The sequence below is a fragment of the Panthera onca genome, chromosome E1 (genome assembly GCF_046562875.1).
Source record: "Panthera onca isolate mPanOnc1 chromosome E1, mPanOnc1 haplotype 2, whole genome shotgun sequence".
NCBI lineage: Eukaryota > Metazoa > Chordata > Mammalia > Carnivora > Felidae > Panthera > Panthera onca.
This window is the reverse complement of record NC_138352.1, coordinates 45258580-45285521: the sequence shown is the minus strand read 5'-3', so window position 1 is coordinate 45285521 and position 26942 is coordinate 45258580. Positions and strand designations below refer to the sequence as shown.

The following is a 26942-nucleotide window of genomic DNA, read 5'->3' as shown; positions in this document are numbered from 1 at the left end:
CCGCGCGGCCGGACGTGGCGCGAGCCAACCCTCCCCCTGGACTCCGCGTCGTCCGACCCTTGCAGCAGCGTGGGGCGCGGCGGCAGCAAGGCACATTTCCTCGGCGACGTCCCCAAACCGCCAGACTCCGTGGTGTTGCAGCCCACCAGGTACTATTAAGTCCTGAAAATAAATAAACCTGATTATCCATGGTGGAATACCAAGATTCATCCTGATCACCGCAACCAGCGTGTGAGGTTTTAGAATTCGGAAACTGTGCACTTGCCAATTCAAAGTCAGCCATTCTTGAGAACAAAGGGTCTAACTCTATAATCTGAGAAGCCATAAACTAAGTATAAACTAACAGTTTAATTGCTTGTCTTCCCAAAATAAGAATGGTGATGGGGGTATGGTATCCTGAGTAAACAAAGTGATCTTTTAAAGAGTAGCATTTTATGTTTTTAGATATACTCTTTTACGTCAATGTTTTGCTCAGGACAGGTTTATTCAAGGTGGGATGAGAACTGAGGTGGCCATGAGGAGGGAATCAGAATATAATTACAATCCTCTGTACCTGGTCAACCAGCTGATGCTATTTTAGACATTGAAGAGAAACCTGACATGAGATGGGGTAGAATTCTACAGTAGCCATAATGATAAATCCCTTTCTATCAATAGATAAGAATATGGTGAGAGCTATGCTGATAGAAAGGTCCGTTTGGAGCACCTGGGTGACTCAGTAAGTTAAGCTTCTGATTTTGGTTCAGGTCATGATCTCACTCAACACTTTGTGAGCTGGAGCCCAGCAGTGGGCTCTGCGCTGACAATGTGGAGCCTGCTTCTCGGGATCCTCTGCCTCTCTCTCTCTCCCTCTCTTTCTCTCTCTCTGCCCCTCCCCAGCTTGCAGTCTCTTTCTCTCAAAAGTAAATAAACATTGAAGAAAAATTATAAAAAAAGAAAAGAAAGGTCCATTTAAAAATGGAAATTGGGACACCTGTGTGGTTCAGTAGGTTAAGCCTCTATCTGTTGATTTCTGCTCAGGTCATGATCTCATGTTTCATGAAATCCAGCACTCATCTCCCTCCCCCCTCACCCCCACCTTCCAGTTCTGCACCAACAGCGTGGAGCCTGCTGGGAATTCTCTCCCTCCCTCTCTCTCTCTCTCTGCCCTTCCCCCTCCTCACTTTCAAAATAAATAAATAAACTTTAAAAACTTTAAAAATGGAAATGGTTGGGAGGAAGGAGTATAATGTTTTAGTCCTTTCTCATGGTCAAAGAAAAAATGAGTATTAAGTTTACTTAGAAATTAAAATGAATAAAAAGACCCAACAAAGCAGCACTAATATAGAGATTTTATTTAAATTGTATTGAGTTTTTACAGCACATTGCATGTTTGTCACAACGCAACTGCACAGTTTGGATTTTTGGCCACATCATGTCACTTACACCCACAAGAGCTCTGAAAGGAGTATTTGATGAATACATCTGAGCTGAGAGCCCAGAGTCTCTCTCCAAGGCCATGCAGTATGTTCACTGATGGGACAGTCCCTCAAAACAGCCACACGAAGTAGACAGATACAGTCTCCTCAAATGTTACCACCAATCTTACTCCCCCTGAAAATGGGCAGAGTGAAGTGCAATGAAAGTTAATTAAAAAGCCACTCGCAACTGGCAGTAAATTTTAATGATTGAGAAAATGCTTAGAATTTTACGTATCAGAGACAAGGAATAGTTTGTTACTTTTTCAATGATCTCAGGAATTTCCCAGACACAAATCTCCATTATTCAACTCCGTTTAAATGAAAAAAAAAAAAAAAAAAAAAAAAAAAAAGTTCTGCTAAGCTGACCTAAATACGCCAAAACTTTTTAGGTTACATCCATGACAAGTATAAAAGCACAGATGCTTCTCTGTAGGACTAAAGAAAAGGTCAGGACAAATAACAATTCTTGTTCTAAATGCAGATCCTAGTTATTTTCAAATGAAAAATTTTTTTCTAGGAAGTAACATGAAAGTAGCAGTTAGACAGACAGCTACCATAGTTTTAAAACAGGATAAGCCTAAGTGTAATTCACCTTTTATACACCAATGGATTAAGGAAAATGTATAAAGGAAATACTAGTGGTTTCATTATAGATCAAGGAGACTATATCTGTCCCAACCACAGTACATGGCTATATCACTGTATCTTTTGGTTAAGTGCCACTGGTACATATTAAGATGAAACAAAACAACAACAACAACAAAAAAAAACAATGTTTGGTCCAAATGGACACATTTTCTCTCCCAATTTTGGTATCAAGGCTTTATTCTCTTCTGTTTGGGTTCCATTGTTAAGTGCACAGAAATAGACAGCAGCATTTGTACTGAAACCCTCACATACCAAACAGCATATTCTAGGAGGTAAAAACCAAATGCTAAATTCTACCCTCAAGGTGTCAAGTGTTCAGGATAAGAAGCAGTGTGACCCAGAGGAGGCAGCAGCCAAGGGAAAGACAACATGAGGGAAGTGGGCAATGGAACAACAACAAAAATCCATTGTTTGATTTTCATGCCAGGAGAGGATCAAGGTGTAACTCCTGTGTTAGCACCAGGACAACTAGGAAAAGTCAGGCGCAAAGGGCAGGGCACGATCAGCAAATATTTGACAAGGATCATTTCTGCTTTTCCCTTCTCATTCTTCACAGTGCATACCTCAAGAGCTGCCACTGAGTAACAGAGACGACTGCCTTCGCAGCTCAAAATAACTGATTTTTGCCAGGACTGAACATCAGCAGAGCTTTCCTCTGCTCCCAAGAATGTCTGACTCCTTAGAACTATCCCTCTAAACTGAATATTCACTGATGTTGGCCGATAAGCCAAGTGAAAAATACAGCAAAACCTCCACTTGCTTAACCAGTCTTTAAACCAAACTCCACAGAGACAGAACTACTGCAACTAGAGGGAGTGCCTCTAAAGACTGAGCCTTCATGCACAGACACAGAGCACAGAGGAACAGGATATAGTTCATTTCAAATAGGATAGGAATTCCTATCTTGTATACTAAAATCTGCTTTTTTCAAGGTGGAGGAGAGATGGATCTGTTTATCACTTGGAGTTTGGTTATACTTATGCCTTTCTATTGCTGTTTGGGGCATGTATCACCAGGCGGTATCTATGAAATCATCATCTTGTGGCCCCTAGGACAAAAGCTGGAGTCACCAGCTCAACATTAAGCTTCCAGACTCTGGGTCTGGATCAGGACCATTACCCCAAGGTAAGGGTCTCACCAATAGAGGACCTCCTGCCAAATTGGAATTCCTCTGCTCCAGTCTCATGGTACCAAGGAGGATTTCTCAAGACGGTATCTTTGAGCTCTGTTATTTCATGAGCCACACCAAGGAACCTTCAAAACTACACCTGAAGCAGATCCTCCCTTCAAACCTGCTAAAATTGGACAGGTCATCTCCTCTGGCATTCAGCTGGAAGCTGTAGCAATGGGTTTCTTCAGATGTTGGCTCATGAGTTCCCTGGCACGAGATACTTGGATGTGTTCATAACAGGAGTTACAGACGAGAACTGGGTCATAGAGCTGTTGATCAGGAATGGGCAGCTTCAGGTGGCAGCAGCCAGCACAAAATACATTCCCACAATTTCTGCCAAAGAACAAAGAGGGAAGAGCTCATCAGAAATGAATGATCCTCACGGCCCCTGAGTGGCTCAGTCAGTTAAACATCCAACTCTTGGTTTCAGCTCGGGTCATGATCTCATGGTTCATGAGTTCAAGCCCCACATCAGGTTCTGTGCTGACAGTGCAGAGCCTGTTTGGGATTCTCTCTCCTCTCCCTCTGTCTCTCCCCCGCTTGCATATGCTCTCTCTTGCTCTTTCAAAATAAACACTAAAAAAAAAAAAAAAAAAACCATGAAGGATACTCTAAAAGGCCTTACATGAGTAAATAAAGAGAAAAGTTGGCAGAAAACAAAAGTAGTCCCTATAAAGATATCTCCATTTTCAGATTAACTCAATTTAGCTCAGATACACATACATCAATCACTCCTTTTTGAGCCTTACAGAATCATATAAAACATCTTACCGGCAATGGTGTCTTCGTTTGGCCAACCAGAACTCACAGTCACAGTTATAGCAATGTGATGCCATATGGTCTGGAACCCAGCGAGTCACCTAACAGAAGGCACAAGGAAAAATTCCACGTCCTTGTCAACAAAGTAGAAGAGCAACATTGCAACAAGGAAAGCATTCCAGGAGAAAATGATGAGGTCTGTCTTTATAGTTGGCCTCTACTTGCCTAAAAAGAAGACACTCGCCCAAGAGAAGGTTCAGTTTATAGCATGTCACTCATCTCTGAGAAGTATGAGAATTCAATGCTTCACAAAAGCATGTATTTGCCTGGACATACCTCAGTCTCTTTCTTATCAACAGGTTCCCAGCTTGCTTCTGAAAGGCAGTCTTCACTGTGATCAGAGCCAAAATCTTCTATATCACTGCCATCGGACTCCTTCAAACATGTCTGAAGAAAGGCAAAGACATCAACACCATCTTCACCATCACTAACATGTACTGTTTCCTATGCATTAGGTACTATTCTAAGAATATTACATGCATGGACTTCTTTAATTCCTCCCAAGAATCGTATGATGTATATTATTATCATCATCCTTATTTTACAAATAAGGAAATTAAGCACGGAGAAAATTAAAAGGTAGTAAGTAGTAAACCTGAATTTTCAACGTTGTACAGTTGACCCTTGAACAACACAGGTTTGAATTGCACAGGTCCACTTGTATGCAGAGATTTTTCAATAAATATAGTATAGTCCTATGAATGTATTATTTTCTCTTCCTTATGATTTTCTTAGTAACGTTTTCTTTTCTCCAGCTTACTTTATTGTAAGAACACAGCATACAATACATCTAACATACAAAATATATGTTAATTACTGTATTATCAGGCTTCTTAGGCTATTACTAGTTAAGTTTTGGGGAACTCAAAAGTTGTATGTGGATTTTTGACTACATGAGGGTTCAGCACCCTAACCCCTGCATTGTTCAAGGGTCAAATGTATTTTGGATTCAGACCTATGCTCTTAACCAATATGCTTTATCACAGCACGGACATATTTCTCATTACATTCTAAACCAGAGATTCACAAACTATGGCCCACAGGCCAAATTTAGCCCACTGCCTGTTTTTGTAAATCAAGTTTTACTGGAAGACAGCTACACTCATTTTTATACGTATTGTCTATGGCTGTTTGTGTGCTGTGACAGCAGAGACAAGCAGCTGGGACAGAGACTATATGTCCCACAAAGTCTAAAGTATTTAATATGGCCCTTTACCAGAAAGTTTGCTGACTCCTGTTCTAAACCAACACTCCGAATATTAGGAAGTTGTTAGCCCTGACCATCCCATCCCAGTAAGTGGGCAGCAGGCAAGTGGGAATGTGTTAACAGAAGGAAGGGAAGTGTCCGTGTTGATGACATGATACTGTGACCAAGAAACTGACTCCTAGAAGCTTCTTAAGAATTGTGGACCCAAATCTGAAGGCTCCCAACACAACAAAGCTTAGTCTTCATCATCTCTCACTTTGATTGTTCCAAAACATCTTTTTTTTTTTTTAAATGTTTATTTTTGACAGAGACAGAGCGTGAATGGGGGAGGGGCAGAGACAGACAGAGACACAGGATCTGAAGCAGGCTCAGGTTTGAGTTGTCAGCACGGAACCCGACATGGGGCTTGAAGCCATGAACCGTGAGATCATGACCTGAGCCGAAGTGGGAAGCTTAACAAGCTGAGCCACCCAGGCACCCCTGGATTATTCCAAAACATCTTAACCAGCCTCCCAACCTGCATTTCAAGTGCCTCATCCACTTGACACACCATTGCTAGAGTAGTATTCTTAAAATACAAATCTGATGGGGTGCCTGGGTAGCTCAGTCAGTTGAGCATCCAAGTCTTGGTTTTTGGCTCAGGTCAGGATTTCACAGTTCATGAGTTTGAGTCCTGCATCAGGGTCTGTACTGACAGCATGGAGACCCTGCTTCAGATTCTCTCTCTCTCCCTCTCTCTCTGTCCCTCCCCCACGTGGGTGCTCTCTCAAAATAAATAAATAAGCTTTAAAAAATATTTTAAAAAATACAAATCTGGGGTACTTGGGTGGCTCAGTCAGTTAAGTGTCCGTCTTCAGTTCAGGTCATGATCTCACGGTTTGTGAGTTTGAGCCCCATGTCAGGCTGTCTCCTGTCAGCACAGAGCCCACTTCGGATCCTCTGTCTCCCTCTCTCTCTGCCCCTCCCCTGCTCACACACACACTCTCTCTCTCTCAAAAATAAACATTAGAAAAAAAAATACAGATCTGATCATGATTCTCAGTGGCCAAAATCGTGCTGCCTTGAGGGTAGAATCCACACAAGAAGGGATCTTGAGCTGACCTTTCCAATCCCTGTCTACTTCTCCAATATCAGCTCCCACCTCACTACCCAGCTCCCTCCTCCATGGCCCAGCACACCTGTACATGCATGTCTCACACATGCACACGTGCACATACACACATATCCCCATCCCTTTGTTCGAGTCATCCCATCAGAATACTTATTGCCTCCATGCTTTTGAGAATGGTATTTCCTTTTTATGGTCCACCTAGCCAAATATGACAAGTTCTTCAGCACTCACCTCAAGTACTATCTTCTCAGGAAAGCCTAAGCCCCCAACACCTGATGCTTCCTTCCAGGATAACATTTAAAAAAATCATTCTAGTTGTCTGCTTCTCTCTCCTATAGACTGTGAGCTCCTTGAGAGCAGGGACTATGTCCTTCATCCTACAGACCAGCCACCTAACACAGTGGCACATAGCAAGTACCCAATGAATAAATGTTGAATGCGTGGAAGGCTGGATGGAAAGAATATATGAATGGATGGATAGCAGTGGTGAATACTTACAAAATCATCCTCATAGTCCATGGGGGGCTCTGCTGGAGGGGCACAGCAGTGACGGATATCCAACCTCATCTGAAGCTCACGCACCTGTCGGCGTAGCTGCTCTACCTCTTGCTTGTACCCTGCTTCGATTTGCCGTAATCTATGCTGAATCACATCCGTGGGAAAGGGCAGTCCATCATCATCCAGGTAGAGAGGAGGCACTGGAGAAGGGCAGCTCAGTGGAACAGGCTTTGTGCTGGAGACCTGCTTTGGGTGACCGGACAACCACATCCGGTTGTTTTTTCCCCCTGGACCGGTACAGTGTCCATTGGAATGACTAGAACAGACCGGTGATTTCACCCCTTCTCTCTGAGCCCACTGGCCCCCAAAGCAGGGCCCTATTGCCCGCACCTGCTTGTTGCTTGACCTTTTGCTGCAACAGCCATAGGAAAGCAGCCGCCGAGGGGTGGTCTCCCCACTTGGGAATGAAGTCACCATCCCTTGGAAGCTATCCCAGTTGGATCCTAAAAAGGAAAACTCACTGATCTGGCTCTGAGAAACTGGCTTTCGGGCCCATTCCAATGGCACTTTCCCAAAGCGAGGATTTTCCAATAACTGTCCATTCCTATTATTCCCTCTTTTGCCAGTGTATTCCTCCCTATGAATTAGATCTGGCACAGAGCTGGGCTGTTCCTGGTGGGAACTCCTTGCCACAGACCCTGGGGGATCTTGGCTGAGGAAGTCAGTGCTTGGCTCCGAAGGAGTTTGGCTGGTAGCACTCAGTGGGTCGCAAAGGGTACCCAGACTGTGATCTGCAGCACATCCAGAGGGCACACCTAGCATGGAATCTAGCAGGGCCTGTTGGGGGGCACCCGAAAGGGAGTCCTGGGAAGACTCAGGAAAATCACAAACTCCATTCCATTTGTTGGAAACAACTTCGGAGAGTGTGCTGACAGCTTCTTTCTCAGGACAATGTTCAGGTGGCTCCTCTGTGCCATCTAAAGTCCTATTCAGCTCATTGTGGGCAGGAGGGTCTGGAGCTGCTGCTTCAGTCTCTTCCAAGACTTTGATCTCAGGATCAGAGATGTTGCTCTTCATTTCCTGGGGCACTGCAATACTAAACAGTTTGTAACTTGGAGAACAGCTTCTCTGACTCTTAAAAGGTTTCTTGCTCAAGTAGTCTTTCTGGCTGCTGGGCAGAGGGGAAGGAAGACCCATTTCTCCTACAGTCTGCTGAGGACCTCCTACCACAGATTCCACAAAGGTCTCTGAGCCCTCAGGATTGCTGTGCCGGGGCTCCAGGCCTACTCTGGCCTCCTGACAGTGGTTATTCAGGTTAGGGTCACTGGATGTGCGAGTCAGGGGGCTGCTTGTGTCACAGGCAGAAAGCAGATCATCCATAGATCTGGTTTTAGGTAATCTAGAAAGACAAACACACCTCCAGGTCAGTAAATGGGAGCTACCTCTAATATGCAGAATCAGGCCATCAAAGCAACATCAAAGCCAGAGTTCCCAAGATACAACATTTAAGATTACAAACAACCAATGTTCACTGCAACAAGTCTACTCTGCAAAAAGTGAAGGACATGAACTCTGTCCTCCAGAACTGAGCATCTGCCCCCAACTTTTATCAGTCCGCACTCTACACAATCTCCCTGGGCGATCTTGACCACTCCCATGGTTGCAATGCTTTCTATGTTGATGCCATCTAAATCGACTATGCTAGCCAGGACTATACCTGAGCCTTAAATCTAATGTCCAACTACCTCTATCACACTCGGTAAGATGGAAGCAAGACAGTTTTGGAGCTAGACAATACTGGTTCTGACAATGATTAGCCATATGACTACAAGAAAGTTATTTAACCTTTTAGACATGTACTATCATCCTCTGTAAAATGATCATCATAAATTATACCTTATAGAGATGCTATGAGGATTCAAACTATAGGCAGCCAAGAGCAAACTTACTAAGACTACACTCACAACTTCTCATTTTTACTGCCTTCCTTGTTAGAAATGATCTTTCCATCACAGTAGTAACCAGCACAGCCTTTTACAACCCCTTAGCAGCAGTGCATGCCTCAGAGTCCTAAGTCACCATGGAAAATTCCCCTAGCATAAAGCACTCAAAAGAGTTCTAGAAGCATTCGTGCACACCAAACGGGTAACAGACATTTTCAAGAATGTCTGATTCTTCATTTCAAAAGTCCTTTGAGCAACGAAAACTTCAGGGAAATTTGCCAGGAAACAGTGGAGACTTAATTGGACTCCTATTTTCAGATGCCTCAGTCAGTCCAGCCCACACAGAAAAATCCCTCAAAGATGGAGTTAAAATATAGCTGATTTTTTAAGTGTTTGGTTTTTGAAACTTATGGGAGTTTTTTTAGGTTTTTTTTAAGTGCTTATTTTGAGAGAGAGAGACAGAGAGCACGTGCACATGTACAAGTGGGGGGAGGGGCAGAGGGAGAAGAGAGAAACCCCAATCAGGCTCCAAGCCGTCAGCACAGAGACTGACCCAGGGCTCAATCCTGTGTAATATGAGATATGACCTGGACCAAAACCAAGAGTCAGACGCTCACATTAAAAAAAATTTTTTTTTTTTATGTGGGGGAGGGGGGCGGCACCTGGGTGGCTCAGTCAGTTAAGTGCCGACTTTGGCTCGGGTCATGATCTCATGGTTCCTGAGTTTGAGCCCCACCTCAGGCTCTGTGCTGGAGCCTGTTTCAGATCCTGTGTCTCCCTCTCTCTCTGCCCCTCCCTCGCTCATGCTCTGTCTCTCTCTCTCTCAAAAATAATAAAAAACATTTAAAAAATTAAAAAAAAAAAAGTCAGACACTCAACCGACTGTGCCACCCAGGTTTAAAAAACGCCTTATTATGTTTTTTAAGTATTTTTATGTGTGATTACTTTTGTGATCAATTTTGATTTTGTGTATGTGTATGGTATGAAATTCCAGGAAGGCAATGGCAATGGTTATGATTACACAGTCTCTGGAGTCCCATAGCCTCGGCTCAAATCCTAGCTTGGCAATTTTTTAACTATGTGACCTTAACTTCTTTCTCTAAGCCTCCATTCCCTCATCTATCAGAGAAAGGTAATGGTATCTATCTCTTAAAACCGTGGTGAAGATTAAACAAAACAATCCACTTCAAAGCACATCGCTCAGTACTTCCTACATTACTGCACTTACTATTTACTTGTTTCTCTCCTGCTATAAAAGTGCCGTGAGGGCAGCACTGTTTCTTATTTGAATTCCCAACACTGGCCAATCAAACAATTTGAGAAATGAGTAGTGAGCTTAAAATCTAACATCAAGTGTTCACAGGTAGGTACCAACTGAATGAAAAAGACAAGTGAGATTCAATATTTGGTGCACATTAGGAGCTCCTATAGATCTTCTAGATATATAGACAACCAGACCCATCAAAGACCTATGAATGAGAATGTCCAAGAGTGAGACCCAGGCATCTGTATTTTTAAAAAGTACCACAGCTAACTTTGGTTTTTTCCCCCCTTTATTTTGTTTTACTTTTTTATCATGGAAACTTTCAAACATACAAAAAAGAAGTGGAAGAGTATGAAGACCTCCCATGTATTGTTGACCCAAATTCAACAGTATCAACAGTCTGAAATCCTCAATAGCCAATTACTACCTACACAGAAGGTTTAATCAATAATGCTGGTAGAAACAATAATGCCTGAGGAGTTTAGAACAGAGACAACTCATCCAACGAGGGTGGTCAAAGAAAGCTACGTAGAGAAGGTAGGATTTGAGCTGGGTATAGCAGAATGTGTTGTACTTTAATGGAAAAAGAGAAAAGAGGGCAGGATATTTTTGATCTAGAGAAAGGTAGAACCAAGTCAGGCCAGCTGTTAAAGAAAGCATTTTTTTTTTTTTAATTTGCATGCTACTTAGTCCTCCAAATCCAACTCTCCATCTTGAACTGCCTATAGCACACCTTCTCTTTGCTAATATTTCAATCCCAACCTGCCTGTATCTCCTCTTCTCTGAACTGACTCGTCTTCTCAACTTCCCAATGTCTTTAGGTTAGTACTAATATCCATCTAGTTTCTAGGCTCGGAGAGTCATGACCTTTGACAAGTCCTCTTCACTTCCACACTCCCACACTCAGTCACATCATGATCTGCTAATGACTCCTCTTCAAGGATTTTAATCCTTTCCTTTTCCAAGGACTCTTCCCCTCATATCTGAATTACAACAGTGTTGGCTGTTCTCTGTGTCTCCAACTACCCAGCTCAGTGATTCATTCTCCAAAAATCCCATGTTCACCAGGTCACAATGACTTCCTACAATGACTTCCTATTGACAACTGACTCAAACTCCTCAGGGAAATGTTTAAAGCCCTCAATGAACTATCCCATATTTCTTTCTTTCTATTCCTCAGAATGGCTCCTTCCTAACCCCTGCCAGTTCCAAAGAGGTTCCTCTTTTTTTCTTTGAACTATCTCTTACATAAGGTGCATGGGTGGCTCAGTTGGTTAAGCATCAACTTTGACCCAGATCATGATCTCATAGTTCATGGGTTTGAGCCCCATGTCAGGATCTGTGTTGACAAGCTCAGAGACTGGCACCTGCTTCAGATTCTGTGTGTGTGTCTCTCTCTGCCCCTCCCCTGCTCATGTTGTCTCTCTTTCTCTCAAAAATAAGCAAACATTAAAAAAAAATTTTTTTTTTTTTTAAACAAAACAACTCTCATGTATCCAATTCCTTTGGACCCCTCTCCACTACTTATTACCAGGTATTCCATTCATTTGTTTGTTCATTTAAGCATTTACTAAAGCACCTATTATGTGCCAGGCCCTGCACCAGATGCTAGACAAAAAAGCCAAGGTTTCCTGCTTGGTCTTCCATTAAAACTTCTCTGAATGAACAGTCACCAAATGACCCCTTTCCGACTTCTCATTTCTCTAATAGCTTTGAACTACACACATTCTTACTTGCTTGGATGCTGACTTAGAAATGTTCTCTAGTAGTAGTTCTCCTATGTCTATCTTATTACAGCTTTTAAAGAATATCTTAAATAGAATCAATATCTTGTATTTCTTTGGCCCATAAACCTAGTATTAGACAACTAGTAGGTTTAAAAAAAAACACTTATTGAATTGAAAAATTAGATATTAATTTAAGACAGTGATTTTTACACAAGTCACAGAACTTACTGAGAATTTGATAAAAAGTTCTGAGCCCTCTCCCTGGCAAAGTAAACTTATAAACCTATATTCAAATTCTGCATAGTTTGGGGAAAGAGGAAAATCACAGAATTCTTAAAGCCTATCCCTGGGCAGCTGACCATGGACTCAAGACCCTAAAACCAGTAATTTATAGGGGCGTGTTTTTTTTTTGTTTTCCTTTATAATATTCAACCGGTAATTTAAGCTATATTTTAGCTTTAAAAGTCTTCCACAAGGGGTGCCTGGGTGGCTCAATCAGTTAAGTGTCAGACTCTTGATTTTGGCTCAGGTCATGATCTCACAGTTTATAAAATCAAGCCCCACATTGGGCTCCATGGTGACAGCACAGAGCCTGCTTGGGATTCTCTCTCTCCCTCTGTCTGTCTGCCCCTCCCCTGCTCACATATGTGCTCTCTCTAAATAAATAAATAAACTTTAATAAATAAACAAATAAATAAAAAATAAAAATCTTCCACCAAGAAACAAAGATCATACATATCCTTTAAACCCAGCATTTTCATTGCTTAGAAATTTATCTGGCAAAAACACTAGCACAAATGCCAAGATACACATATAAGGTGAGACTACTTAATTGTACACCTAAAAATGGTTCAGTTGATGGGGCACCTGGGTGGCTCAGTTGGTTAAGCAACCAAATCTTCGTTTCAGCTCAGGTCGTGATCTCACAGTTTTGTGAGTCTGAGCCCCACATCGGACTCTGTGCTGACAGCATGGAGCCTACTTGGATTCTTTCTCTCTCTCTCCCACTCTCTCTATCCCTCCCCGGCTCATGCTGTCTCTCTCTCAAAATAAATAAACTTAAAAAAATTATTTTAAAAAAATGGTTCAGATGATAATTATTATGTGTATTTGACAACTGTTTTAAAAAACTTACACATAGTTAAGGATGTTAACTAAAGCACTCCCAGTAATGGTTAAAAAAAAAAAAATCACCTGAATGATCACCAGTTGGAAACTGGTTATATAAATAATGCTACACTCTAATTTTAGACTAACATATGCAGCCGCTAAAGCAATAAAACAGCAGCTTTACATGTGCTTTACAGGGGTGACAGCCTAATACAAAGCGGGCAAAACATTTTGCAGATCAGTATGCAAAATATGGTTCCGTTTTTGTATTTTATTTTGTTAAGGTTTATTTACTTTTGGAACAGAGCACGAGCGGCAGAGGGACAGGGACAGAGAGAGAGAGAGAAAGAAAGAGAGAGAGAGGGAGGGAGGGACAGAGGATCCAAAGTAGGATCCAAAGCAGGCTCCGTGCTGATAGCAGCGAGCCCACTCGAACTCACAAACCTCAAGATCATGACCTGAGCTGACCTGAGCTGAAGTTGGCCGCTCAACCAAATAAGCCACCCAGGTGCCCCTGTTTTTGTATTTTAAAAACGTTTCTATATGAGAGCGTGGATACATGTATGTAAACATAAACATCAGGAAAGACACGCAAAGTGTTACCAGCCTGTGGGGACAAGGATCAGGGAGGGAGGACTTTCATTTTCTACTTTTACATCGTTCAACTTTTTCTAAAATAGGAACTTGTGTTACTCTTATAACGTAAACAACATTGACTGTACTTCCCCCAAATATTCAGCCAGAAGATAAACTTTAATTTTTATGTCTCCCTTTAGGCCAGGTGGCTCACCTGGTGAGCATCCAACTCTTGATTTTTGGCTCAGGTCATGATCTCACAATTGAAGGGATCGAGCCCTGCATTAGGCTCTGCACTGATGGCAAGGAGCCTGCTTGGGATGCTGTCTCTCCTCTCTCTCTCTCTCTTCTCTCTGCCCCTCCCCAGCTCACGCTTTTTTTTTTTTTTTTTCTCCTCTTTCTCTCTCTCAAAATAAATCAAAAAGATAAAAACTTTAAATTCTGGCCTTTTCCTGTGGGAGAACATGAAGGCCATCCCTCTTCTGGAAACCACTTCCCTGAGAATCAGATGCTTCTGGAAGTGCCCCAATCAATGCCTTCTATCAGTGAACATAAATCAAGCCCATTCCCACAAACCTTCCTAAAACAGTCCTTTCTGTTCTGTTCTCCTGTCCTCTGCTTGGCTATGTCACAAAGGGTGAGAGCAGCTCCAGGAAAGAAGGTAACCAATCTTATCTTAGGAGAGGACCTTGAAGACACACAGAGTACACTCCATGCTAGCTGCAAGTCCTGGGCCAAGTTTCTCCTTCAACTATATCAAGAAGTCGCTTTTAAATATCTCATAAAAGAAGGAGAACGTTAGGCTAGACACAAAGCAGTATTGCCTTCCTGGTGGAGAGAGAAGAGAGCAAGAAAGGATCTTCTTACCTGTCCAGAGAACGGCCAGAAAACTCCTGGCTCTGAGCCACCGGGGAAAGGTAAAGATCCATGGTCTCTTCCCCAAGTGTACATGGAGACGACGCTGGCAAATAAACAGCTGTCCAGAGGTGTAGGGCCCGTACGTGACACACAGGATGCAGGACCTAGGGAAGCAGCACCATACTAGTGTTTTGTGAGCTGTTCCGGGTCCCTCTTCCTTCCCCAAGCTTTTGGCTCTACGTTCTCCCCACTGACTCACCCTGTTCTCCTTACAGGTCTCGAAGAAGCACTGACAGGATAAGGGTTTGGACTTACCATGTCTGAGCCAGGTGTGTAGAGGAAGTTATGGAAGTTCTTATTGCCAGCTCGCAGGAGAGCCCACACAGAGCAGGTCCGCTTATAGATGTTGCGCTTCTCTCGCTCCCAAGGGTTGTTGGCCAGGAACGTGCCGTAGAGGCAGGAGTATGTGTGCTGCACCAGCTTTACCTAGAGGGCCAAGACAGCTTGCAAATGGGAGCCTCGGCCACCTTCTCCCTGACCCTGGCCACAGGCTTTAACTTACCAGGAATGCTTCATTAAACTCAAACAGGCAGGGGAACTGCTTGAGCAGCTGATGAACGGAATCAAGCCACTGGAGGAACACAGGGCATTGCTCATTTTGGTCCTCTGCATTCTCCTGGTGGCCACAGCGATCTCCAAACTTGTGCCCAAAATCCAGCCAGTCAGACTCTACTAAAACTTGGAAGCCCTGCGAAAAAGAGAGTCCAAGTATAGGGCCTTTCTGGAAAGGCTGGTATGCTACTCCCCAGGGGATGCCCAAAGCAAGGAGCTGGCAGCTTCAGAGAAGAGCAGAACCAATCCTACAACTCAAAGCCACCCATGGCCTCCACTGAAAGATCCCCAAGACAGATCCAGAGGACCCAATGCCTTCTCCGCCCCCCTTTCCCTCTGTTCTTTCCCACCCAACCCCACTCAATACCTCCAACGTCCTATAATATGGGTCCAGTAGTATTTTGGCCAGGGCTACAATCTGCGGTGTCCGGTCCCAGCCATCTGAGCAGTGCACCAACACAGGCCGGCCTTCCCGGTCTACAGTATTAGCCACAAGTACGGCTGCCTTTAGCATCACCGACAAGTGCTGTAGCCATTTGGTGCTCTCCAGTGCCGACAACCAGCTACACAAGAGCAGAAATCAAGTCTGTCACCAAGGGCGCTGAGGATCCAACGGTCTCTTCCACCGCCCATGGCCAGCCACAACTAATGAAGTCCCTAGGGAGGGCTGAAGCCAAGCGGTCCAGTCTGTGGCCTTTCTGCCAGGAGGTATCTGGCAGGAAAGGAAGGAAGACAAGACCTGAGGTAGACAAGAGACTAGGGACCGAGGGAGAACGGGAAGCATCACACGCACATTTAGCCAGTCTTTCCCCAGTTCTCTGTGTTCTTTAGGTAGGAGAGGATCCAAACAAAGGGAGCCCAGTGTCCTGTGGCTGTTCCAAAGTGTTGGCTAAAAAGCAGAAGGAGTGATCTTGGAACTGGCCCACTGCACCCAGGCTCTCAGGTCTCCCATGCCTCTATACTCCCCAGTTCCCTCTCTCACCTCCTAAGAACTAGAACTGGGTGAAGGACAAGACAAGAGAGGATGGAACTGGGGCAGGGACCACCTACTTGCTGGGATCAGGCATCTGGCTACACACAGCCCGAAGGTACTGGAAGCTGTTCCGGATGGCATGGATATTGGCCATTCCCATGAACACGACCTCACAGTTGGGATAGTATTCTGTAGACATACAGAGGAGAGTGGAGCATAAGAGCATGTCCTGAAAACAGGGGTCCAGGACAAGTGGGCCAGGCTTCCTTGGCAGTGCAGACCACTTATGTCTGGACGCTCAGGAGCCATATACTAACGGTAGTAATAATGATGTTAATGACAAATGATAGTCCTAGTACTACTAGCAATGGCAATACATAGTAAACTCTCAATATATAGTAGCTTCTCTAGCCAGTAATTGTTATTATCATCCCCATTTGACAGATAAGAAAATAAAACTTAGATTAAGCAATTTAGTCATAGCTAGTTAAGTGGCAGAGTCCCGATTCCAAGCCAAGCGTTTGGCTCTTTCCACTGCACGAGCTGCCCCCAGGTCCCTCCTCACCAAAGCCACCCAGAGCACAGACTGACTGCAGACACTGGAGTAACAGCAGTACCTTCACACTCACAGCCTCCACCCTTGGCCCGGTTGGCCACAGCCGCCGTGTAGGATCTGGCATCCAGGATCAGCAGTTTCTGGGGGGCCGCTGTGCTCTCCACTCCAGAGCATGCAGTCAAGGAAGAATCTAAACATGTGGCAGGGAGCAGACCCTGGGTCAGCCAGCCCAGCCTCACCCTACGCTGGGACACTCCCTTTCAGAGGAGAACATACAACTATAGTCCCCTGCCACCCCACAGCTTCCCAAAGGGCAGGGACCCTGGCACCCTGTGTGTTGTCATCTTCTTCCCATCCTCTCACTGGGGACTCCCTGAAAGCCAATGAGACCAAGGAGGGGACCTGCTCCCCAGGGCGTCAGCACCACCCACACCTTACCGAAGTCAGTGTCACATGCCTCGCTGGCATCACTATTCCCAGTGCTGAGGGAGCCCCCAGTGGCCCTTGTCCCCGGGTCCAGAGCACAAGCTTTAGCGATGGACGTGACCAGATACTCATCATCAGCATTGCGCCAGCCCCACCAGCTGATCTCAGGCTGGCTGCAGCGGGCAATTGCAGCCCCATTGCGTAGGTGTCTGACAAAATGGAAGAAGCCATCATGCCCTTGCCAGTTGCAGCTCCCACCCCCCACGCCTACTACCAAGGCCCCAAGAACTAAGATCTCCAGAGCCAACAGGGGCTACCAGTTCACCCAGGCCATGATAATAAACACCAAGAGCCCTTGACATATCTAGAGGGCTTTATAGTTTAGAAAGTGCTGTCATACACATTTCTCAAATAGGCTCTGTGTTGCCAGGGTGACCTTGACTTCTTGAATCTGCACAGCACCTGCTCCAGGTACAGACACCAGCAGGAGAGCAAGCCTGAGCCCAGAGCAGAACAACTCCAAACCTCCTCGCTACTATATGCCTCGCTCTATGTTAGCTATAATGTTCTACTGCAGGGAACCCGCAAGCTTTTTCAGACAGAAACAAACAATAAATGTGCAGCTTCACACGTCATAGCCAGTCTCTGTCATACATTCTCCTTTCTGGTTTTCTTGGTTTTTGTTTTTTTTTAATAACTTTTTAAAAATATAAAAATCATTCGTAGTTCTGGGCTGTACATAAAACAGGCTGCAGGCTAGATTTGGTTCACATGCGACAGTTTGCCAACTCTTGTTCTAATGCAACATTTTACACACACACACACACACACACACACACACACACACACACACACCCTCCAAAAAAGAGTAAAGTGAATGTACTCTCCAAAAGCCTCATCTTTAGGAGAAAAAAACTGAGGCAGTTTTTGATTTGAAATTATTTCATTCCCTGCAGGGTGTCAATTCCCGGTCAACTAGGACAAATCTCCAGTTTTGACTCTTTCCTTATTGCATAAAAAGTATCCTCTCTACTTCCTGTCCCCTACTGCCTCACCTATACACAACCACCGGGATCCGCTTCCAGGAGCGGAAGGAAGCCACGTTCTCCAGCTCTTTGTCTGTGATCCATACAGGAACCAGCAGCTTCTGGGGGTAACTGGGGCACAATCTGCGAAGAGAACAGATGGGATCACCAAGCTTGATCTAAGACATGTGATGACAAGATCCCCAGGGATGGCTTTGTGAGTCAGGAGTCCTCCCCTCACAGAACCAGGGGCTGTGCCCGGCAAGGTCTAAGTCTAGATTGGTATTTTGGTTCCCCCACCCCTGCCCTCTCACTTGTAGTTGCTGTTGATGTGGGAGACTCTCCAGACATTCTGCAAATCAAAGCCCATCCTCGCGAGCTCAGCCTCCTGGCGACATCTTATGTGCTCTCCTGCAACACAGCCCCCACGCCTGTCAGCATCCAACAGAACCATGGCCAGGGGTGGAGGAGGGTAAGAACCAAGAGACAGGAAATCTCCCAAAGAAAACAGCCTGGCCTTACCTGGCTGACATAGGTGAGTATGCTGGTCCTCCTCAGTCAGCCCCAGGCACCAGGCATGGTAGGCAAAGGCAAAGAGGTCTTCAGGCTTGGCAGGTCTCGCCGTGGCCCGGCTTAGCCGTGACAGCCACTCTTGGCACTGCTTGAAAGTGGAGAAGTGGCACCTGCCAGGCAAGAAGCCACAGAGTGAGATAAGAGGCAGGTGTGCACTGGGGCCATAAGGGTCAAAAACAAGGCCACAAGAAGGCTGTGGGGAGAGGAGGCTTTAAAGCAGAAGGTAAGGCATGGGGTTCCTGAGGAGAACCAGGGATACTGGTGAATACCCAAGAGAATTTATCTTTTTGACAATTCTCTTCCCAAGAACTCTAGTCCTTGAGACATACTTGTCCCTTCTAGTGGGGGGCCCTACCATTTCATTTCTCATATCAAATCTAAATGCTACCGCATGTCCTTGAATGTCTGCTATTCCACGTTATCTCCCATGACTCCTGCTTCAGGCAGGAAGTCCTGTTCACATCATTCCTGTCTCCTTGTTTCTTCACTTCTGCTTGATTATACCTCGTCTTGGCCAAGCCACATCCTACTGACACTTTGAAGATAGTTCTGGTCACAACTCTTTTTTGAAGCCTTCCCAGCCCACTCCATTTTAAGACCCCTTCCTCTGTTATTCTTAATATGCTTAGAGTATTAAACAGTATGTTTTTCCATAGCATACTGCCACTGTTAAATCTTCCTTCAGCAACTAGACCTCAACCTCCCTGAAGGGAAGGCCACTGTGGATTCTCTTTCTGAATCCCTACAGACCTGAGCACATGACAGCCTCTAAACTGAGCATTCTTTTAATAATCCGTGGAGTCATTCCAGATTCCTCTTTCTCTCATATCCAATCTGAGAGCAAATTCTGTCACTTCTACCTTCAAAAATCTGACCACTCCTCACCAGTTTGACCACCACCACGCTAGCAAGGCCATCATGCTCTGTCACTTGGCTAACTGCAATAGCTTAACTAATCCCTCGGCCTCTGCCCTTGCTTTTGCCCCCAACTCACTTCCATCTATTCACAATATAGGGCCAAAGCAATTCTATAAAACATTTAATCAGATCACATCTCTCCTTTGCTCAAAACCCTGCAGCGGTTTCTCATTTACCTCAAAGTAAAAGCCAGTCATTATGACAGCCTGACACCCCCCCTTACCTCTCAGATCTTACATTCCACCACCCTCACCCACATGCACTCCACTCCAGCTATACACTAGGTTCCTTGCTCTTCTTCCAATATGCTAGGTACATACCCACCTCAGGGCCTTTGCACTCGCTGCTCTCTCTCTCTCTGGCACCCTCTTCACTCAAATATCCACATGGTCACTCTCTTTAGGTCTTGACTCAAATGTCACCTTTGCAATGCAACCTTCTGTGATCACATTGTTTAAAGCTACAACCTTCACCTCCATAGCACTCCATATCCCTTTTACCTGCTTTATTTTTCACCTTTCATTTACCATCATTTAACATATTTTACTAATTATTTACTGCTGGCTATCTCCCCGATGGAATATAAGCCCCATGAGGGTAGGAAATTTTGTCTCTTTGTTCCTGCTGTATCTCCAGTGCTTAGAACAGTCTGCCATAGGAGCACCTGGGTGGCTCAGTGGGTTAAGCATCCAACTTCGGCTCAGGTCATGATCTCGTGGTTCGTGAGTTCAGGCCCCACATTGGGCTCTGTGCTGACAGCTCGGAGCCTGGACCTGTTTCAGATTCTGTGTCTCCCTCTCTCTCTGACCCTCCCCCATTCATGTTCTGTCTCTGTCTCAAAAATAAATAAACGTTAAAAAAAAAAAAAAAAAAAGAACAGTCTGCCATAGAGGAGAGTACTCAATAAATGTATGTTAAGTGAATTAATAAACGAACCAACAATAAAGTAAGTGCTGTATGCTAACCCTAGGTGCTTTCTCATACATTATCCTATTTAATCCTTATGACAACCCCATGAGCTATGCATTATCCCCATTCTTCCAGGTCAGGATACTGTGGGTCAGTAAAGTGACCTCCCAACCTAGACAGGGCTTCTACCTTTTCTTCCAAATGGGGAGAGTGAGGCAGGATTTTTCCTTTCTTGCTGCAGAGAAACCCTGCATCAGAGAGGCCTGGGCAAGACTAGGGCCAGAGGACCTGCGTGCAGCCCCGTTGTTCTCACCTCACCACTTTGGAGTCCTTGCAGGCAATGTGCAACTGGAACATATCACGGCTCTCTACGCTGTCAATCATCCGGAGGGGGACCTTCAGAGGAAGGGCAAACGAAAGCTCAGATCCCCACTCTCACCCCTCCTCATGCCCACCCCAGCCCAGATGCTGATATATCAATACTAGGAAGGAAACCCACATTTACTGAGGGCCAGTTAAGTGCCTGGGAACTGTGCTGGGTCCTCTACATACAGGGCCTTAATTAATAATCACAAGAACCCTGCAAGCCAAATGTTTTCACAACAAACTATTAGGGAAGAAATTGAGCCTGAGTAGGGTGACTTGACCAAGGCCACACGGTTGGTAAGTGGCACTCTTCAGACAATGCCACTGCACCCCTTAGAAGGGCCAGGAACATAGTAAAAGGAAAGAGAGAAGAGGGGATGGAAGAATAAGAGACAGGCAGAAAGACAGGCCTATAGCTAGGAGAACGAGGCAGGAAAATAAAAGGTTGGTGAGAAAAAGAAGGGAACCCCAACTGTTTGGAGACACGATCAAGTAGAGTATTGGAACAATCCCACCTTGAACCAGACAGGGATTCTACCGTGGTTGTGGGAGAACAAGACAGGAACTCACGTTGATGACAGAATCTTTAAACTTGATATGCAGTCGGTAGTTGGAGATGGCAATGAGGGCATCGGCTGCCCGGCCCAGGAACTCCACTCCCTCACCCTGCAGCACTGTAAAGGGCACCTGTTGAAGGGCAGAGGAACCCTCAGTCCAGAAGTGAGTCACCCCTCCATTTCCCTCCCCAAACCCTGATCTGTGGGATTCCCTCTGGAAAAGCTGGGCCAAGGCAGAACAGAAGAGTCCTCTCCATGGTAACAGCACCAGGCAACAGCTGTACAGGAAAGCTGCCTTTCCCTCCCTGGGGCCAAAGGCTCTACAATGCACATGTAGACAGAGTCCCCTCCCTCCAGAGACCTGGAAACAGGAAGCCAAAGCCCAGAACTAGATTCCCTTGGAGATATTTTTTGAGGGGAGGGAAAAAAAGGTGTTTTTAATTGGGCAGAGAGTTCAACCCACCCTGGGCCCCCAACTCCTCCTTACCTGCAGATTCTCCTCCTCTTTCACTAGTTCCTTGGGGGGAAACAGATCCTTGGCTTGGATGTACTCCAGGCTGGGGGGCCCTTCCTCACCCTGTGGGGAAGGCCTCAGCCCTAAGTCACCAGGCTCCATTTGGCCCATTAGGTCTCATTCTGCTCCCCTCCCCTCAACAAACCGGGATACACCCCATACACACTTGTAAAGGTTCTGGTCACCAGAGGAGAGAAAAGAGGCCTGGCTTGGTTGGGACAGGGGGGTACTCAAGCCTATTAAGCCTAAGGGAAGAGTAAGGTCCAAAGAGGACCTGGGAATCTGCACTCCTCAAAAAGCAGCAGAACCAAATAGAACCAAAATTTCCCAAACGGAAGAAGAGAGAAAACTAAGGAAAAGACTAATGTGAGGGTAAGACAGAAGTAAGAATGGGAAGTGCTGTCCTGAGAAAAAGGAACCAGGTGTGGTTGCTGGTTTTAGAGATGAGAGGGAAAACAGGCACCTAAGACCACGACCTGTCAATCTGGTGGGTGAAGGAGACAAAGAGGAGTGGGTTGGGGGATTCAGTCCCAAGCCTCTAGAGGGCCTTCATGGTTGCTTTCAAAAGGAGGATGTCTTTTGGAGCTGAGCTTATCTTCCAGTTAGGCCCACACTGCTAAAGAGCCCCACCACCTGCCAAGCAACCTGCCCTGCCCCCTGATCAGAGGGGAATTCCTAAGGAATAACCACAGCAAGCAGAAGTAACTCCTCTCCCAACCACCAGGGAGGGGTGAAGAGGGGATCCACGCACCTGGGAGAAACCGGGAGACCCAAGGAAGGCCAGGGGAGAGAGAGAGGAGGCCTGGCAGCCACCCACGAGGGATGGGGGAGGGGGGTGGTGAGAGGGGAAGGGTGGGAACATCTGAGAGGACAGATGGGGGAAGCTGGGAAGGAGCATTAAGCCAAAGGGGGTGGGGGAGGACTGGGAATGATGCAGAGGTACAGAGCCCTGCAGAGGCAGGGAAGATGGAGAAGAGAGGCTGTCTGGGGGACAGTCAAGGAGAAAAGACTGGCGTGTCAGGTGAGGGATGGAGTGGTAGAAGGGGGAGGGGACTGGAGCCAGGGGAACAGCTCAGACATTCTGTGCTCCCCGACCTGCCCCCCTAACATCCCAGCCACATCCCACATCCCCATGCAAGGATGCAGCGGGTGGGACCAAGATGGAGAGGTGGAGGTAAAGGGATGTACCCCTGCAGGGCGGGGCCTGGAGATCTGCAGTCAAGGGCAGTGGCTCCGGGGCCAAGATGGGTCAAAGAATTTCCATCCCGTCCTTCCACATCCCCCGGCACCCGAAGATGAAAGCAAGTCCAAGAAAGAAAAGGGAACCACCCGCCGCCCCCCGCACCCCCCCCCCCCCGCCCCGCTCCCCTTCCCGGGGCCTAGGGAAGGGGGATGGGCGAAAATCCGGAATCTCAAGGGTTGGCCCTGGGCGGGGCTGGGGGTGCAGCATACATTAGGACCCCTGGGCCCCCGCAGGCGAGGCCAACACTTACGAAGCAGCTGAGCATAGAGCAGGAGACGCGGGCGGTCAGGCTCATGGTCGCGGGCGGTCTGGGCCAGCGCACATGTCCCCGGAGCCGCTGCGCTGCCCGCCAGTGCCGGGCGCCCGCCGCATCCCGGCTGCGGTGCCTGCCAGGGGCAGCCGCGGCGGCCAGGAGGCGAGCGCGCTGGTAGCGGGGCCTCCGCGCGACTCCCGCGCGCCTCTCCCCTACTCTCCACAATGGAGCGAGCCCGGCTCCGCCCTCCCGCACGAGCGCAGAAGGGAGGGGAGAGACCCAGGCCGTGAGAGGAGGGATGGGGCGGAACCTTGCGGCCCCGCCCACAGTTCCAAGGCTCCTCCCTCCTCGGAGCCCCTCCGCAGCGTGCGAGGGCGTCCTCTGGGGAAGTCTAGGGGCTTTCGAAGTCTGGGGTGCGGAACTGCCCCCAGATCGCGTGAAAGGGTAAGGCAAGACCTCCTACATCTTTTCATTTCCCATATTCCCAGGTGAGCCACCCCACACCCCCCTTTTCCCACTCCATCCCCATGCTCTCCCCACCTTGAGTTCCCTCAAAGCCTGTTCTGAATTCTCAAAATGGAGCTCGCCTACCTCCACCCAGTGACCTTTCCAGTTCCAAGGCTTCTTCCTTTCCCTCCCAAACCACCACCCACCATACCCCTGTCCATCAGTGTCCTCCCATCCCCTAACGTCACTAAATCCCGTTCCCTTTTTTTGCCTCTTAGAACGTACACTGATCTATGCCAGTTAGTCACTCCACACTCCTGAAAGGGAAGTGTTTTATTCCAAGACCCCTGCCCAACCCTACTCTTTTAAGCTCCACATCTCCCTTGTTTCACATCCTCTGACATCTGGCTAAGAAAGTCTTTCTTGGAAAAGAATTTTTTAGGCTGGGAAAGAGAAGACTGGAACTAAAGACCACAGAAGCATGCAGAATAAAACTTGAAACCCGAGAGTATGGAGGGAGTTGGGTAGAGGGCCAAGGAATAGAGAGCAGTGAAAGGCTCAAAGTGCCACCAGGAGTCACAGAAGGAGCTGGTCAGAATCCCACACTTTCCTGTGCCTGGTTACTTTCAGAAACCAGGGCTTTGGTTTGGATTTGAGGGCAAGGGAAGAATAGGAGAAAACATGACATTGCATTAAGCATCTACTATGAGCCATACATGTTCCAAATATTATCTCACTAAAACCTTTCAGCTCCCCAAGAATTAAGCCTTATCCTGTTTTACTGGTGAGACATCAGGCTTAAAAAGAAAGTATGCCATTTACCTAAGCTATTTAAGTGGTGGTGCTAGGATTCAAAATTAAACTAGGCTAACCCTGAAGCCAACAGTCTATTCAGGGTATTACAGAAAAGAAAAAGGAAAGGGGCTATCAGTTGGTGGGGACCAAGACCAGCAAGCTTTCTAAGAAGATACCAGAACAGTACCGCACACACCACATACCCACATGCCTAGGGAGGGAAGGAGAGAGTCCTCTCACCAGCTGAATTCCCTAACGTGTCCCTAAGTACAGAAGATACCTAAAGGAACTGAAAAGAGCAAGGGCCTGGTATGGGCCAGGGCCTACAATTCTCCACTCTCTTCTCATCTCACTGCTTCCTCTCCTAGTTCTCAGGGATAAAGTAAGGGGTTCCCTGAACTTGAGGTGAGACAAGGGCACTTAGAGTCAGTGGAAGAGTATACAGGATCATTACAACCCCCTCCCTAACCCACCCCCAGCACAGCCCAGTGATATTCTGGGCATCTTGAGGCTGCTGTCCTGCTGTATATCCAGTCAGCTATTGGCTGCAGTAGCTTAACAGACAGCAGCACCTTAGAGCTGGAGAAGCCCCAGTGTTTTGGTGGAGTCACTCCTGATACAGGACCCACAATATCCAAGGGGCCCACTAGGAAGTACAAGAATCTTGAGATAAAGGAGGCCTGGTTTTTCAGGCCAGAACAGAGAGAACAGAGAGCTTCCACCAGGGACCCAAGAAAAGCAAGAGAAGGGCCATTATAAAAGGCTAAGAGCGCCAGTGGTAGGTAGTATAGGGAACGCATGGCATAGCATGTGCAAAAAAAGACTTCTACAGGCTTCCTGTCCCAGGGCCATATACTGGCTGATGTTTTGCAATCTACAGAAACCCTAATTTATTTCCAGCGCAGATGAACCCGTTTAGGAGATGAACAGAGTAGCCTGGAGCTCAAGGTCCAGGAGGGGCAGGGCAGCTTCATGGAGAAAGACAGGATTACAGAAAACACAACGATTTGAGGAAAGGGAGAGTACTCACCATTCTACTGTGGTGAGGGTCCTGGCTGCCTGCTTCTTACTGTAAGAAGAAAGAGAAACATAGGATTCAAGAGCACCATTAATATTACCTTAGAATCAGCAAATGCCACACACCTACTCCGGACCTCTACAGAGAATCTCACAGAGAATCCAGCCTCTCCACAAGTCCCGCATTGCCAGACAGAGGCAATGCGAGCTACATGGGGAGAAAAGCAACAAGTGATTCTGCAGGGCGTGAAGTCAGTTACAAAGTTCTGGAGCAGGAATGAGTGTCATCCAAAATTATTCAGCAAAATTCAAGAGTCCTGATTCTGAGACCCGAAGGAGAACACTCCAAACCCTATTCTTTTTGGGAGAGCAAAAGAACTTACAACTCTGAAACGAGAAGCTGCACAACCAAGACTTACTTCAGGCCTTGGTAGGGATATGAATCCACAGGAATGCTCTGCCAGCCTCTAAGTCTGGGAGTAGCACCCACCTGACCTGTTTACTGGGGGCAGAGTCCAGAGCAGAGGACAAGAGGGAGGGGACCACAACCTGTGAGCAGAAGGCAGCGGCGTTGGATAGGTCCTGCTGAGTGTACTTGACACCAAGTGGGATGCAGGATTGTGGGAGGCCACACACAACAGGGACAGAATCAGGCCAGTTCAAGGCCTCCGAGTCAGTACCTGTCAAATGGGCCTAAGCAACAGAAATTCAGGATGGGCCTCCTTGGCCCACTTAGGGAGCCAGGCCCCGGTTTTACTGACACTTTCCTTCATGCCTGCTATCCGAGCTCAGAAGCAGTCCAGCAGTGCTCTGCTCAAGTCTGTGGGGATAAAAGCCTCCATCTGTGGTGTTGCCCGCCTCCCTGATCACAGCCCACCCTTCCTCACGGGGGAGCCAGCAAGCGGCAAGCCAGAGGTGCTGCCTCACCGCCCACTGGCACGCAGCCTCAGGGAAACGGAAGGAGGGAGGAAGGGAAGGACAAGGACCAGACCTGCGATGCCCAGGGCTCCCAGACCAAGGGGATCTGGCCCCGGGGCGAGGGGGAAGAGGGGGGGCGGGCCAGGCTGGCAGAAGAGCCCAGGTGTCCAGGTTCTAGGGGCGGAGCCTAAAGATTCGGAGGCGGGGCCCCGAATGACAGAGGGCGGGGCTCATGAAAAGCGGAGGGGCTGGGGCGGGGCGGGGCAAGACGCAGTCGTTGCGGTTCCCAGACTGGCAGTGCACGGGGCACGGTGACTCACCCAGGCGGCGTCCGCCCGACCCTCCGAGGCCGCGCTCTCACCACTTCCGTCTCCCCCAGCTGCTGAGGCCGCGCAGCTTCGACCCCACCACGGTGCCTCTTACCCCAACCAATCGTATCCCCGGTCTG

At 46.9% G+C, this 26942-nt stretch overlaps 2 protein-coding genes and 1 long non-coding RNA gene across 6 annotated transcripts in view; 1 reads left to right on the top strand and 2 right to left on the bottom strand.

Moving 5' to 3' along the window:
- Positions 1-210, bottom strand: part of HSF5 (heat shock transcription factor 5) — a 44564-nt gene extending 44354 nt beyond the window's left edge. Inside the window, 1 exon segment of the mRNA XM_078437358.1 lies at positions 3-210. Coding sequence (XP_078293484.1) covers positions 3-210 — 208 coding nt within the window.
- Positions 59-16376, top strand: LOC144614316 (uncharacterized). Its single transcript, XR_013552020.1, has 2 exons — positions 59-149; positions 14668-16376. It is a non-coding gene; the product is annotated as an uncharacterized LOC144614316 (long non-coding RNA).
- Positions 1318-26942, bottom strand: MTMR4 (myotubularin related protein 4). Of its 4 annotated transcripts, none has more exons than XM_060646537.3 (19): positions 26815-26942; positions 25590-25628; positions 21795-21884; positions 21321-21437; positions 20698-20780; positions 18507-18667; positions 18299-18395; positions 18015-18128; positions 16972-17168; positions 16595-16723; positions 16055-16166; positions 15372-15567; positions 14955-15140; positions 14708-14878; positions 14402-14556; positions 6915-8313; positions 4375-4485; positions 4051-4139; positions 1318-3612 (listed from the first exon to the last, which is right to left on the bottom strand). In XM_060646537.3, the coding sequence occupies exons 2-19, from the start codon at positions 25590-25592 to the stop codon at positions 3435-3437; spliced, it is 3588 nt and encodes a 1195-aa protein (XP_060502520.2). In that variant the 5' UTR covers positions 25593-25628; positions 26815-26942; the 3' UTR covers positions 1318-3434. The 4 variants fall into 4 exon arrangements, with proteins under 4 accessions (XP_060502520.2, XP_060502521.2, XP_060502519.2 ...); XM_060646538.3 differs by lacking the exon at positions 26815-26942 and adding an exon at positions 25996-26060; XM_060646536.3 differs by lacking the exons at positions 25590-25628; positions 26815-26942 and adding an exon at positions 23315-25576.